Source organism: Bubalus kerabau, chromosome 1 (genome assembly GCF_029407905.1).
Source record: "Bubalus kerabau isolate K-KA32 ecotype Philippines breed swamp buffalo chromosome 1, PCC_UOA_SB_1v2, whole genome shotgun sequence".
Classification (NCBI taxonomy): domain Eukaryota; kingdom Metazoa; phylum Chordata; class Mammalia; order Artiodactyla; family Bovidae; genus Bubalus; species Bubalus kerabau.
In genome coordinates this window covers 209003217-209020036 of record NC_073624.1, presented here as the reverse complement: position 1 = coordinate 209020036, position 16820 = coordinate 209003217, and the positions used below count along the sequence as shown (strand labels likewise).

At 37.5% G+C, this 16820-nt stretch overlaps 1 protein-coding gene across 1 annotated transcript; it reads left to right on the top strand.

The window, feature by feature from the left end:
- Positions 1–7951: 7951 nt before the first annotated feature.
- LOC129631239 (olfactory receptor 56-like) lies at positions 7952–9014 on the top strand. The gene has a single exon (XM_055552113.1). The coding sequence runs from the start codon at positions 8040–8042 to the stop codon at positions 9012–9014; it is 975 nt and encodes a 324-aa protein (XP_055408088.1). The 5' UTR covers positions 7952–8039.
- Positions 9015–16820: the final 7806 nt, after the last annotated feature.

The window sequence follows — 16820 nt, the reverse complement described above, 5'->3', positions numbered from 1 at the left end:
CCACCTTTCCCGATGCTAAATGTTCTCAGGTGTGAATAGGTAATATAAGCAATACACATAGGGACCACACTTATGGGCTTTATGCTCAGTAAACATAATAAAAGATTGGGGAAATCCATTTTTGAAAATGTAAGTACCTCCACCAGATAAATAACTTCAATTCAGAAATAAAAGCAAAGTCTTTACTTTTTAAAGGAATATAAGAAAACTGTGGATTTTCTGTCCATGACTGTTCACATAAACACCAGATTGTACATACAGTTTGGAGGTTCATAAATCCCTGTATTAGGAACCTTTGATGTTCTGTTGGTCAACAGGGCATTACTTGTAATCAGTATCTTATTGATTCCAGACAACAAGTGATATAGGAAAGAGAAGAAATTACTGAGGAGAAGAAACTTGAGGGAAGAGTCAGGGTTTCAGGGGTGGGAGGAGAGGTCATCTCCCAGAAGGAAAGTGTATCTGCTTATTCCCTCTATTCTCAGCACTTAGCACATTACCAGGCACATAGTGAATGCTCATTAAATATCTATTGAATGAATGAAGGATCAGGGAAGGCATTCCAGGCAGATGAGATGGTATGGATACAAGTACAGGCTCTGTCCAGCAAGAACTTGAATTGATTTGGGCATATAGAGATGGAGATGAAGTCTGGTTCTCAACAAGGAGGTCTGGAATGTCTGGATCTGCTGAGCTTGGCCTTACAGGCTCTGTGGACACCTGCTCACCTGGAAGAAGCCAGGCTCTTAAACATGAGCACAGAATGTTCCAGTGATGGAAGAGGAAGCTGGGAAGCATCAGGTCTTTACATGGTTTCTGTCTAGACTGAAAACTACTGCCTCCGGTGCTTGGGGGAGGCCTGAGGGCAAGTATGACAAGACACCAAAGAGGGCAAAGTTGACCACAGAAGCCAAAAGAGGTTGCAGATAATGCAGTCTGCTCCATAGCTCCTCCCAGAAGGGTAGGCAGAGTCAGACACTGGGCTCTCACAACCCCCAGAGTAGCAGAACGCAGAGAACTTACTGTTGCATTGGTTATGGGAGAACTCTGTGCCTCTGCCTGGCTGCCCTCTGCACTCAGGCACTCCTCTTCCTGTGCCTTTTCCCATCTCTGCCATTGGCTTTCCCCTGATCCTTCTCTCTCAGCATCTGTGTTCCCTTTTCCCACTATGTCTGTGTTCTCCGCCTTCTCTGTCTCGTCAGGGGAAGAATAATTTTTTATATCCCAACACATTCTCTCATTATTTTTTTTTCTGTTTTCTCATTGCTGTTTATCATGTCTCCTTTTCCTTGACATTTTCCCATTACTCCTTTCATCTCTTCCTTGATTTCTTGGTCTGTTGTTAGTGTTTCTCTTCATCCTTCTCCTTTCTAATCCCTCATCTTCTTTCTCTCACACTTTGCTTGCATCAGTGCCATTGCTCTATTTTCTATGAGGATTATAGTCCCAGTCGTTGCCTGGGATGGGATTGTTAATTTGGTCACGTGTGCTATGACTGATGTGTGTGGCCAGGAAGCTGTGGCAACAAAGAGATCCACCACAACACCCCAGAGGTAAGTGACATTGAGAATAGTATCTGATTGATTACTTTTTCTATAAAAACATGTTAAAATACTAATTTATTACTTTAAAATTTTCCTAATTGCTAATTCCTTGGGTGTGTTTTATAATGTTATGTTACAAAACAAGCAAAAGAAAAAAGATGTTCCAGGTGCATCAATTACCTGCTTATGACAATCTTCACTTAAATTTAAGGAATATATGAACATGTTCTTACTGTTTTTTTTTCACATCTAAATATATACAATTTTATTTGTCATTTTTATCTCAATAAAATTTGGGAGATAAAAAAGACAGAAATGGAAGGTGACTTGACTCCAGTTAGAGATTTAGTAAAGGCAAGTTCAATAATAAGAAAAAAATGGGGGACGTGTAGGGGGGATACTTTCTGCCAGCTTATCTCAAAACTTCATTGTGCATAAACTTAAGATTCCTCATTTAATAGCTCTTAGATGGGGCAAAAGAAACCTGCTGTCCTAATCAGCATCAGAAATAATTTTTATGAGCACTAAAATTTGAGAATTGTTATAGGTCTTAGAATCAATAACATTATTCAAAAAAAGCAATGACTACAAACCTTTTTAAAAACCTCTTTTCAAGACATAATGTCATGATTTAAAATAAGAGTAAATTCATTAGTCATTCTATCTACATGATTTCCTCGTCACTTTTCTTTGTGCAGGCCTGGTGAAGTCATTTGCCTACCTCTAATTCAATACAAAATTCTAAACATCTGAACTTCATTACTTAATTACATGTCACAAGGACTCTGTTTTAAACATTCATCTAAAGATATTTTATTGTCTTTTTTTTGCATTTTTTGACCATTTAAATATTGAAGTATGGTTAGTTTATAATGTCATATTAGCGTCATGTATACAGTTAAGCGATTTAGCTATGTGTATATATATTTATTTTTTTCCAGATTCCTTTCCATCATAGGTTTTTACAAGATGTGCCATACAGTAGGTCCTTGTTCATCTCTTTTATACATAGTAGTTTGTATATGTTAATTCCTCATATACCACACAAACACACACACACCCCCTCCATCACTATCCCCTTTGGTAAACATAAGTTTGTTTTCTATGTTTGTGAGTCTATTTCTTTCTGTTTTGGAAATAAGTTCATTTATATTATTTTTTTCAATTTCACATGTAAGTGATATCATATGATGTTTGTCTTTGGCATACTTAGTAGATAAAATCTAGGTCCATCCGTGTTGCTGTAAAAGGCATTATTTCATTTGTTTTTATGGTTATTATTCCATTGTATATATATATATATACCAAATATTTTTATCCATTCTTCTGTCAGTGGACATTTATGTTACTTCCATGTCTTGGCAATTGCAAATGGTGCTGCAATGAACATCAGGGTGCATATATCCAGATGAATTGTGGTTTTCTCCAGATATATGCCCAGGAATGGAATTGCTGGGTCATATGGTAACTCTATTTCTAATATTTCAAGGAACCTCCATATCATTCTCCATAGTGGCTGCAGCAATTACATTCCCAACAACAGCATAGGAGGGTTCATTTTCTCCACATCCTCTCTGGCACTTATTATTTGTAGACTTTTTATTAATGGCCATTCATTCTGACTGCTGTGAAGTGATACCTCACTGTAGTTTTGATTTGCATTTCTCTAATAATTAGCAATATTGATCATCTCTGCAGACGCTTATCATCCATCTGTATGTCTTCTTTGGAGAACTGTATATTTAGGTCTTCTGCCCACTTTTTGATTGTTTTTATATATATAATGCGCTGTATGAGCTGTTTCCTTATTTTAGAAATTAATCCCTTATCTGTCACATCATTTGCAAATATTTTCTCCCATTCTGAAACCCTCAGAGTGTCTTTTTACTTATGATTTCCTTTGCTATGTAAAAGCTTTTAACTTTAATTAGGTCTCATTTGTTTATTTTTGTTTTTATTTCCATTACTATAGGAGACATAGCCAAAAAATATTTCTGCAATTTATGTCAAAGAGTGTTTGCTTATATTTTCCTCTAAGTGTTTTATGCTGTCTGGTCTCAAATTTACATCTTTAATCCACTTGAGCTTATTATTTGCATACAGTGTTAAAGAATGTTCTAACTTCATTATTTCACATGTGATTTCATTTTCCCTGCATCATTTGTTGAAGAGGCTATCTTTTCTTCATCATGGATTCTTGCTTCCTCTGTCATAGATTAATTGACTGGAAGTGCATAGGCATATTTTTGGGCTTTCTATCCTGTTCCATTGATCTAGATTTCTGCTTTTGTGCCAGTACCATAGTGCTTTTTTTTTTTTAATTTAATTTTTTTTTAACTTCACAATATTGTATTGGTTTTGCCATATATCAAAATGAATCTGCCACAGGTATACATGTGTCCCCCATCCTGAACCCTCCTCCCTCCTCCCTCCCCATACCATCCCTCTGGGTCATCCCAGTGCACCAGCCCCAAGCATCCAGTATCGTGCATCGAACCTGGACTGGAGACTCGTTTCATATATGATATTATACATAGTACTTTGATTATTGCAGTTTTGTAGTATAGTCTGAAGTCAGGAAGCACAATTCCTCCAGCCTCAGTCTTCTTTCTCAAGATTGTTTTGGCTGTTTGGGGTTTTTGTATTTTCATACAAATTTTAAAAACTTTTCTAGTTCTACTTCTGTGAAAAATGCCACTGTAATTTTACAGAGATTGCATTGAATCTATGGATGGCCTTGGGTAGTGTATTCATTTTAATAATAGTAATGCTTCCAATACAAGAACATGGTATATCTTTCCATTTGTTTGTGCTGTCTTTCATCAGTGTCTTATAGGTTTTGCAGTACAGGTCTTTTGCCACCTTATGTAAGTTTATTCTTAGATATTTCATTTTTTCCATGTGATGATAAATGAGATTGTTTCCTTAATTTTTCTTGATGATGTTTCATTGTTAGTATAGAGAAATACAACAGATTTCTGTATATTAATTTTGTATCCAGCAACTTGACTGAGTTCACTGATGAGCTCTAGTAGTTTTCTGGTAGTATCTTTAGAATTTCCTATGTATAACATGTCATCTGTAAACAGTTTTACTTCTTTCTGAATTTAGATTCCTTTTATTTATTTTTCTATTCTGATTGATATGGTAGAGCATTCAAAACTATTTTAAGTAAAAGTGGTGAGGGTGGACATCCTTGTCTTGTTCCTGATCAAAGGAAATTCTTTCAGTTTTTCACCATTGATTATGATGTTAGCTGTGTTTGTCATTTATGGCCTTAATTATGTTGAAATATTTTCCTTCTATGCTCACTTTCTAAAGAGTTTTATCATAAATGGATGCTGAATTTTAACTAAATTTTTTTCTGTATCTATTGAGATGATCATGTGATTTTTATTCTTCAATTTGTTAATGTGGTGTGTTGCACTGATTGATTTGAAAATATTGAAAAATCCTTGCATCCATGGGGTAAAAGCCACTTGATGATGGTGTATGAGCCTTTTAATGCATTGTTGCATTTGGTTTGTGAGTGTTTTACTGAGGATTTTTGCATCTGTATTCATCAGAGATATTGGCCTGTAATTTTTTTCTTTTTGTGATATGTTTGTCTAGTTTTGGTATCAGGCTGATGACGGCCTCACAGAATGAATTCAGAAGTGTTCATTCCTCTGCAGTTTTTTGAGATAGTTTCATAAGAACATGTTCTTATTATTAAAAATTCAAACATCACAGGTTTAACTAGAGTCTTCTTTGACCACCATCCTTACCCAGTCTTAATCCTTTCTCCAGAGGTAACCACTGTTATATTCTGTGTCCTTCAGCACATTACATGTACTTATTTCTCATTTTTTTGTCTCCCCACACTTAGCATTACCAAGCTTTATACCACCCTGATATGTAAAAGTGTATCTCTCTTTTAATTTGAGTTTCTCTAGTTACTTGTGAAATAAAGTCATTTTATTGATGCTATTTGCAGTCTATTTGCTGAGAATTACTGCTTATCGTTTTTCTTATTGACTTGTGGGTATTGTTTATATGGTTTGAATATGAAAAGGATATGTATTTGGTAATATATTATATTATAGATTTTTATCATTATATATAATAGTTTATAGATTTTGCTCAATCCTTTTGCTGTTATTTTTTTTGTAATATATTTTGTAATATATTTTGCTGTTATTATTGAGACCATTGAGACTATTAATGAGACCAATCCTACCACAAGGGCACAGACGCATTCTCCCATATTTCTTCCAATCATATTATAAATTTCTCACTTTAAATCTTTAAGCTTCCAGGAATTTGTTTTACTGAGAGGTACAATTATGGACCTAATTTTTAAAGATTTTTCAAACAGGTGAAAAATTGCCCTAAATCATTTATTGAATATTCTTTACTAACAGAAATTAAACTATAGTATTTTAATCCAATTTAAAATTTTCACACATATATGCCTGATCCCGCACTTCTTTTTTGTTACTTTTGTCAATTGTCCTGTTACTTCACCAATATCAGACTTTATATATTCTGATAATTAAAGAGGCAGTTTCACTTTTTACTCTGGTCTGTAAAATATTGCTTTACTCTTGAAAATTTTTTGGTTCTTCGTCCAGTAAGATGTCCAGATCTATTAAGCATCTACAACATGTTGTAAATGAATGTTGGTTATCACTTGATCAATTTCCATGACAAATGTTGTTGGTTATCATCTCAACATTATATTTATGTATTTTAAAAAGTATACGCTGCTGCTGCTAAGTCGCTTCAGTCGTGTTCGACTCTGTGCGACCCCAGAGATGGCAGCCCACCAGGCTCCCCTGTCCCTGGGATTCTCCAGGCAAGAATACTGGAGTGGGTTGCCATTTCCTTCTCCATAAAAAGTATATATTGTCTCACAAAGAGTAAAATTTAAGAGGTAAAAATCATATACCATAAAGATTCTTTTCCTAACTTGTGGGCATGCCAAGTTGCTTCCGTCACATCAGACTCTACAACCTGTGGACTGTAGCCCACTGGGCTTCTCTAACCATGGGATTCTCCAGGCAAGAATACTGAAGTGGTTTGCTGTGCCTGCTTCCAGGGGATCTTCCCAACCCAGGGATTGAACCTGCATCTCTTATAGTCTCTTGCATTGGCAGGCAGGTTCTTTACCACTAGTGCCACCTGGGAAGCCCCTAACTTAGGTCTCAGCAATCTTCTTCTGATTCTTTCCTCTGAGGTAAGCAGCATTACTAGCTCTTATGTTTAATTCCAGAGATTTTACACTAAGTTTATAGATATAAATATATACAGACACATACTCATTTCTTTTTTTAATATGTATCAGTAAAATGTAATATTATGTTGTATTCCATGATATATGATGTATAATATAGAATATAGAATAATTATATGATTATAAAACATAAATCATAATTTCTATAGGTATATATAACATATAATTATGGCATGTAATTATATAGTATGTAATATAGCTCATAAACTGCTCTGTCATGTACCTTTTTCACAGAACAATATTATTTGGGGAGAATTCTATATAAACACATAAAAAGAAAACTCATTTTGCTTCTTTTTTATGGTTTATTATTCCATTGTTTATTCAATTTTTCCTCTATTGATAGAAATTTAGATCTTTTGTGATCTTTTTTCCACTATAAACAAATCTACACCAAATCCTGTTGTCAACACAACATTTCATATATGTGCAAATGTTTTTGTAAGATGAATTCTTATAAGTAGAACTGTGTAGTCTGAGGTGTATTTAAAAAGTTTTTTTAAGGTTCCATCTTCTACATACTTTTTTCCTATAAATTCTTATTCATATTTCATGTTTACCTTCCTATAGCTCATCTAATGTTGATATAAAAATTTTTAATCCCCACTCGTTCACTATCCCCATTTCACAAATGGGGCAAATGATAATTTTTAGTAGTTATGAGGATTAAATATGATTATAGAGTGCTCATCATGGTGTTTGGCACATGAGAAATGATCAAGTAATATCAGTAATATTTCTGTACTACAAGACACTGCTTATGCTGTCATCTTCAACCTTTACTATCACTTCAAAGATAGTTGTTATCCCAATTTAAGATAAGAAAATTGAGATTCATAAAGGTCATAAAAATGCTCAGTTCACACAGTTGTTAATGTCTTTGCTGCTTTAGGTCCTTTCTGGAGAAAGAGAAATCCTTTAGTGAGGCCTGCCCAGAACTCTATAGGAGAAGCATCTGTGGGTTGGAGTACAGACCAATCCTAGCAGAAGTAGAAGCAGTGCTTACTTTAATAATAATGGTTAAGACAGGCTTCTCAATTATGTGCAGAAAGATTTAAAAGTAAAGGCAACAGAAGTATCCTGCATTTTTGTTAGGATATTTTTTCTTTTATTCTAAATCAAATAACGTTTAAAGAGGGCAACATACTGGAAAAATTTGCAATGAACTCGTATTATGGCACTGAACACAAATCTCCTGCTTCCAGATCCCAGTCCTCTCTATGGCACGTCCCTTGGAAGGAACAATGGCTTTGTTGGGAAACCAGACTTTCATCTCCCACTTCATCCTCCTGGGCCTCTTCACACACTCACCACTGCACCTCCTCCTCTTCTCCATCATCATGGTCATGTTTCTGGTGGCCCTTTCTGGCAACGGGCTCATGATCCTCCTCATCAACACTGATTCCCATCTACACAGCCCCATGTACTTCTTCCTCAGCTGGCTGTCACTTATGGACCTCATGCTCATCTCCACCATTGTACCACGGATGGCCATCGACTATCTCCTGGGCCATGGTTCCATCTCCTTCACAGGCTGTGGGCTCCAGATCCTGTTCTTCCTCACCCTCCTGGGGGATGAATGCTTTCTGCTGGCTTTCATGGCCTATGATCGCTATGTGGCCATCAGCAACCCACTGAGGTACTCAGTAGTCATGAGCCGCCGTGTCTGCTGGCTCATGGTGGCAGGATCTTGGCTCTTTGGCCTGGTGGATGGGCTGATCCAGGCTGTCTTTACACTACGATTCCCTTACTGTGGCTCCCAAGAGATTGACCACTTCTTCTGCGAGGTCCCTGCAGTGCTCAAGCTGGCCTGTGCTGACACCTCCCTCTATGAGACTATGATCTATGTGTGCTGTGTCCTCATGCTGCTCCTGCCCTTCTCTGTCATCTCGGCCTCATATCTGAGGATCCTGATAACTGTGCTCCACATGCGTTCTGCTGAAGGTCGGCAGAAGGCCTTTGCTACCTGTTCCTCTCACATGGCAGCTGTGTCTCTCTTCTACGGGGCTGCCATGATCACCTACATGCGGCCTCAGGCCTATCATTCCTCCAAGCAGGACAAGGTGGTCTCTGCCTTCTATACCATGATTACCCCTATGCTCAACCCACTTATCTACAGCCTGAGGAACAAGGAAGTGGCTGGTGCTCTCAAGAAACTTCTGGGGAGATGTTCTTGTGGTGTTGGGCAGAACTAGGTTGGTTTTAGCACCTGGAGATGTGCTCTGGGGCCAGGAAATCTGACCCAACCAACTGTAGTTTCATTGGAAGAGATATGAATGTGCCATACTAAAAATAAAAGTCATTCTCTGATTAAGGTTAGTCAAATTTAGACATCAACTCAATCTATCATGTTCATGGTGAGTGTGACAATCTGGACAAAAAGTTGGGCTGACAGAGTTACAAGAATAGAAGACACACATCCTTCATTCCATGGTTGTTGAAAGAGTTGACAGGTGGAAGCTTTCAGCTGTGTTCTTCTCAAGCAATTGCCATAGCTCAGAAGAGACATCTTGCTCTAGGCCTTGCTTCTCCTTGGGATAGTGGAGGATGCCTGGAGAGGTCAAAGGAGGATTACAAAGGCTTGACTACCTTGCCTCAGTTTGACTCTGATGGCCCATCCAACTCCAGAGCTCCCCAGAGCTCCCCAACTCCAGCGCACTACATATAGGCATCATAGACAACTTCTCTCTGTATCCAGTTTTGCTTCCTTAGCTAACTTCCCATTTTATAGGTCTTCATACTGAGAAGATTCTCCAATAAAGTTTATGCATGCAAAGTCTATCTCACTTTGCTTCTGGGAAACTTGATTTGTAACACATTTAAACTCAGCAATGACAGTAACTTGGAGTTTGCTAAATAGGTCACTTGCTTCTTGGAAGAAAAGCTATGATAAACTTAGACCGTGTATTAAAAATCAGAGACATCACTTTGCTGACAAAAGTCCATATATTCAAAGCTATGGCTTTTCCAGTAATCATGTAACAGATGACAAAGTAGGACCATAAAGAAGGATGAAAGCTATCAGAGAAATGCAAATCAAAACCACAATGAGGTACCATTTCACGCCAGTCAGAATGGCTGCTATCCAAAAGTCTACAAGCAATAAATGCTGGAGAGGGTGTGGAGAAAAGGGAACCCTCTTACACTGTTGGAGGGAATGCAAACTAGTACAGCCACTATGGAGAACAGTGTGGAGATTCCTTAAAAAACTGGAAATAGAACTACCTTATGACCCAGCAGTCCCACTACTGGGCATACACACCGAGGAAACCAGAATTGAAAGAGACACATGTACCCCAATGTTCATCGCAGCACTGTTTATAATAGCCAGGACATGGAAGCAACCTAGATGTCCATCAGCAGATGAATGGATAAGAAAGCTGTGGTACATATACACAATGGAATATTCCTCAGCCATTAAAAAGAATACATTTGAATCAGTTCTAATGAGGTGGATGAAACTGGAGCTGATTATATAGAGTGAAGTAAGCCAGAAAGAAAAACACCAATACAGTATACAAATGCACATATATGGAATTTAGAAAGATGGTAACAATAAACCTATGCGAGACAGCAAAAGAGACACAGATGTATAGAACAGTCTTTTGGACTCTGTGGGAGAGGGTGAGGGTGGGATGATTTGGGAGAATGGCACTGAAACATGTATAATATTATATATGAAACGAATCGCCACTCCAGGTTTGATGCATGATACAGGATGCTTGGGGCTGATGCACTGGGATGACCCAGAGAGATGGTACAGGGAGGGATGTGGGAGGGGGGTTCAGGATGGGGAACACGTGTATACCCGTGGTGGATTCATGTTGATGTATGGCAAAACCAATACAATATTGTAAAGTAATTAGCCTCCAATTAAAATAAATAAATTTATATTTTTTTAAAAAACCTGAAAAAATCAAAAGAATCGTCAACAATAACAAGAAAGAAAAATAAAAAAAGACACAACAACCAAAATTTATGGAATGCAACAAAAGAAATTCTAAGAGGAAAGTTCATAGCAATAAATGTCTACATTTAAAAGAAAACAGGAAAAATCACATAAAACAATCTCACTTTATAACTCAAGTAAGTAGAAAAAGAACAAATGAGCCAAAAATATAATATACTGAAGAAAATATAATGAATAGAGCTGAAATAAATTATATAGAGTTAAAAAGACAATAGAAAAACAATGACACCAAGAACTGGTTCTATAAATAGACAAACTAAATGGAAAAACCTTTACCTAGACACACCAATGTAAAAACAGAATGCTCAAATAAAATCTGAAAGGAAACAAACACAGTACTATGATATTACAGAAATATGGAGTACCAGAAAAGTGTGAACAATTATAAACAAATTGATTTGACAACCCAGAGAAACTGAATACATTTCCAGAAACATATAATCAAGGCTAAAACATGAAAAAAAGAAAATCTGAATAGACTCATTATTAGTAAGGAGATTGAATCAATATAATATCAGTATAATCAAAATCTCTGAGCAAAAGCAGTCTAGAACCAAACATTCAAAAAAGAATTAATACCAAACCTTCTCAAACTCTTCCAAAAAACAAAAGAGGAGGGGACACTTTCAATTTACTTATAAGATCAGTGTCACCCTGCTACCAAAACCAGGCAAAGATGCCACAAGAAAAGAAAATGGCACGCCAATAGCCCTAATAAATAAATATAGATGAAAAAAATACTTAACAAAATATTTCAAACTGAATGGAACAATACATTTAAAAGATCATACGCAATGATCAACTGAGATTTATTCTAGGGTTGCACAGATTGCACCACATCTACAAGTAAATCAAGGTAATATATCATCTTAATAAAATGAAGAATAAAATCAATGATTATCTTAATTGATTCAGAAAATTGTTTACAAGATAATATTTTGAACCAAGAAAACAAAGATGTAAGAAGTAGTCCCTTCAATAAACACTGTTGGGGAGATTTCCCTGGCAGTCCAGTGGTTAATACTCGCCTATTCAAATGAAGGGAGTGCAGGTTCCATCTCTTGTTGGGGAACTGAGATCCCACATGCCATGCGGCATGACCAAAAAGTTAAAAAAAATAAATGCCGTGGCATAATTGGAAAACCACATATAATAGTATGAACCTGAACCATTATCTTACAACATACACAAAAATTATCTCAAAGTAGATTAAAGAGTTAAATGGGAGATGTGAAAGCACAAGACTCCTAGAATAAAACATAGCGAAGCAGATCCTTGACATTAGTCTTGGAAATCACTTTTTGAATGTGACACTAAAAACAAAGAATAGCAAGAATAAATAAGTGGGACTCCATCAAGCTAAAAACATTTTGCACAGCAAGAAAAACTATAAACAAATAGAAAAGACAGTCTAATGAATGGAAGGGATATCTTCAAATTACGTATTAGATAGGGGATTAATACCCAAATTATATAAAGAATTCATATAACTCAATAGCAGTAAATCCCAAAGAGACCATTTAAAATATGGGCAAAAGGATATGAAGAGATATTTTTCCAGAGAAGACATAGAGACGGCAACCAGCACATGAAAAGGTTCTCAATATTTCTAATCACCAAATTAAATCACAATGCAAATTGAAATCACAATGAGCTATCACCTCACACTCATTGGTATGGTTGTTAAAAAAGAAGCAAGAAATACCAAGTGTTGGCAATGATGTGGAGAAAAGGGAACCCTCATGTACTGTTGGTGGAAATGTAGAGGATGCAGCCACTATGAAAACAGTCCTCAAAAAATTAAAAGTGGAATGACATTATGATTCACCAATTCAACTTCTGAGTATTTATCCAAGGAAAATGAAAACACTAACTCAAAAAGATATCTACACACCTTCTTCACGGCAACATTATTTACAATGGCCAAGATATGCAAACAGCCTGAGTTCACCAATGGATGATTGGATAAAGAAAATATGGTATGTTTATATACATATATATGTACACATGTTATTTATATATATAGCGCCAAAGAATTGATGCTTTTGAAGTGTGGTGTTGGAGAAGACTCTTGAGAGTCTCTTGAACTGCAAGGAGATCCAACCAGTCCATTCTGAAGGAGATCAGTCCTGGGATTTCTTTGGAGGGAATGATGCTAAAGCTGAAACTCCAGTACTTTGGCCACCTCATGCGAAGAGTTGACTCATTGGAAAAGACTCTGATGCTGGGAGGGATTGGGGGCAAGAGGAGAAGGGGACGACAGAGGATGAGATGATTGGATGGCATCACTGACTCAATGGATGTAAGTCTGAGTGAACTCTGAGAGTTGATGATGGACAGGGAGGCCTGGCATGCTGCGATTCATGGGGTCGCAAAGAGTTGGACATGACTGAGCGACTGAACTGATCTGATCTGATCTGATGTTATAAAATTGGTATTAATGTCATTCCACACTGGTTGAATGTCATTACATATATATGTAAATAACATTCCATGTTTTTTAAATATTTACACATATATACATATAATGGAATGTTATACTTATGTAAATAACACGAAATATTATTCAGCCATAAAAAAGATGAAGATTTTGTCATTTGTGACAACATGGATGAACCTTGAGGGCATTACACTAAGTGAAATGAGTCAGACAGAGAATGACAAATACTTGATGATCTCATTTATATGTGGAATCTAAAAAAAGAGAAAAAAATATAGTCACAGATAAAGTGTAGAGACTGGTTGTTGCCAGAGGCGATTTGGAAAGGTTGGCAAAATGTTTCAAGAGGGTCAAAAGGTACAACCTATAAAATAAATATATCTTTGGGATGTAATGTACAGCATGGTTAATAATGACTATAGTTAATAATATTTTATGGCATATTTGAAATTTCTAAGAGAGTAGATCTTAAAGTTCACATCAGAAGAGAAAAATTGAAATTATGTATGGTAACCCATGTTAACTATACTTATTGTGGTGATTGTTTTGCAATAAACACAAATATTAAATCATTATGTTGTACATCTGAAACTAATATAATGTGATATGTCAATTATGCCTCAATAAAAAAATGAATGCCCAAAACACACCAAAACAAGTCCTAAACTTTAGGCATAACATATTCAAACAGAAAGAAACTGAAAGAAAATCAAAGATAAACAGATAATGAGATTGAGACTTCATTATTGAAGAAAAAGGCAAAAGAAAAAAGGAAAATGGAGGCATCAATATTCATACCATTCCTACAGTTTTGATCATCAATTTTCTCCCACAAAGACATAAGTGACATCAGAGTAGGACTATTTTGGAGTTTCACGTGGGACTTGACACCTGGAAATCACTTGATACATTCATGTCCATCTAATTGTCTATAGATAAACAAAGATGTCCCCAACTTACAGTTTATTGTTGTTGTTGTTTAGTTGCCAAGTCGTGTCCAACTCTTTTGTGACCCCATGGATGCCACCAGGCTCTTCTGTTCATGAGATTTCCCAGGCAAGAATCCTGGAGTGGGTTTCCATTTCCTTCTCCAGGGGATCTTCCTGACCCAGGAATCCAAGCCATGACTCCTGCATTGGCAGGTGGGTTCCTTATCACTGAGCCACCACGGAAGCCCTTCCAACTTACAGTAGTGAGATTTAAAATGGTTCAACTTTACGATGGTATGAAAGTAATATGCCTTCAGTAGAAACTGTTCAAACTTTGAATTTTGTAATTTTCCCAGGATAATGATCAGTTCAGTTCAGTTCAGTTCAGTCTCTCAGTCGTGTTCAACTATTTGCGACCCCATGGACTGCAGCATGCAAGGCCTCCCTGTACATCACCAACTCCCGGAGTCTACACAAATTCATGTCCATTGAGTCGGTGATGCCATCCCACCATCTCATCCTCCAATGTCCCCTTCTCCTCCCGCCTTCAATCTTTCCCAGCATCAGGGACATTTAAAATGAGTCAGTTCTTCCCATCAGGTGGCCAAAGTATTGGAGTTTCATCTTCAGCATCAGTCTTCCCAATGAATATTCAGGACTGATTTCCTTTAGGATGGACTGGTTGGACCTCCTTGCAGTCCAAGGGACTCTCAAGAGTCTTCTCCAACAGTTCAAAAGCATCAATTCTCCAGCGCTCAGCTTTCCTTATAGTCCAACTCTCACATCCATACATGACTACTGGAAAAACCATAGCTTTGACTAGATGGACTTTTGTTGGCAAAGTAATGTTTCTGCTTTTTAATATGCTGTCTAGGTCGGTCATAACTTTCCTTCCAAGGAGTAAGCATCTTTTAATTTCATGGCTGCACTCATCATCTGCAGTGATTTTTGCAAAATAAAGTCTGTCACTGTTTCTTTCCATTGCTTCCCCATTTATTTTCCATGAAGTGATGGGACGAGATGCCATGATCTTAGTTTTCTGAATGTTGCATTTTAAGCCAACTTTTTCACTCTCCTCTTTCACTTTCATCAAGAGGCTCTTTAGTTCTTCTTCACTTTCTGCCATAAGGGTGGTGTCACCTGCATACATGAGGTTATTGATATTTCTCCCGGCAATCTTGAATCCAGCTTGTGATGTAAGGTACAAAACTCTCTCACAGTACTGGGCAGTGACATGTAGTTCTGATGTATTAAATGAATTTTCAATTAACACTATTTTCAACTAGAGTACATTTATCCATACTTAACTGCATGGTAAATAGAGGAAGATCTGTACAGAAACCTCTTCACCTGTGGAACTTGCACCTTTTGGCTAAGATAAGCCTCGCTTAAGCTGAGGACAGCAGAAGTGAAGGCCCCAGAACCCCACACACTGGGTGAAACCCTGGTTCATGGAGGAGGTGGTCATGATCAGCCCCAGGGCTGATCCCCGCAGTGATCAACCTCTCCAGGCAAGAGGGTCCTTCTGCTGGAGAACTGTCCCTTCACCTGGGACTGGTGGTGAAGGTACGATTCTTTGACTTCAACAAGGCAGACAGCCCTCATGTCATCAGCACTGCCTGTCCACCTGGTTCATCTTCCCTGCAGGTGCACAGGAGGTCTGATCCTGGGCTAGGGGTGTGTGATGATGCCCACCTACTCATGGCTTCCAATGGAGCCCATAAGGGAGAAGGAGGAGATGTGGTATGGGGATGGTCTAGTACAACTAGAAACTTGTGTCTGTAAGAAGTGGGAGGAAGGAGTGACCAGGACCAAGTCCCCTTGGACACTAGGGAGGTTGCAGAATGAAATGTTGGGTAGCACACATGTTGGTCTATAACACATCCACCCAAAAACTCATTGATATTATAAAGAACCACCTGAAAACTTGTTTCCTTTAAATGGCACAAAATTGTTCATCACTTTTAAAGGAATATGTTGATTATTAAAATATATATGCATTTTTAATAGAAAGAACTAACAAAGAGCTCACAGTGCACAGTATGTTAAATGCAGTTAATCGTTTTATCAGAGAAGGCGATGGCACCCCACTCCAGTACTCTCGCCTGGAAAATCCCATGGGCGGAGGAGCCTGGTAGGCTGCAGTCCATGGGGTCACAAAGAGTCAGACACAACTGAGCGACTTCTCTTTCACTTTTCACTTTCATGCATTGGAGAAGGAAATGGCAACCCACTCCAGTGTTCTTGCCTGGTGAATCCCAGGGATGGCGGAGCCTGGTGGACTGCTGTGTATGGGGTCGCACAGAGTCAGACACGACTGAAGCGACTTAGCAGCAGCAGCAGCATTTTATCCTTGCTAAAAACCATGAGCTAAAAACATTAATTAATAAGCTGACTTAACCTTCTAAATGTACCCAGAATACTGTATAGCACAGGGAATACACACACACATACACACACACACATATATATATATGCTATGTATGAACACACACACGCATATATAGGATCATTTTGCTGTACACTTGAAACTAACACATCTTTGTAAATTAACTATACTTAATTTTTTTTAAAAAAGACCAAAGACAAGTACCCAGAACTTGCCTACTTCTGCTATCTTAAATTTCCACCACAGTCCAAGAGCCATGATCTCTTGCCATGA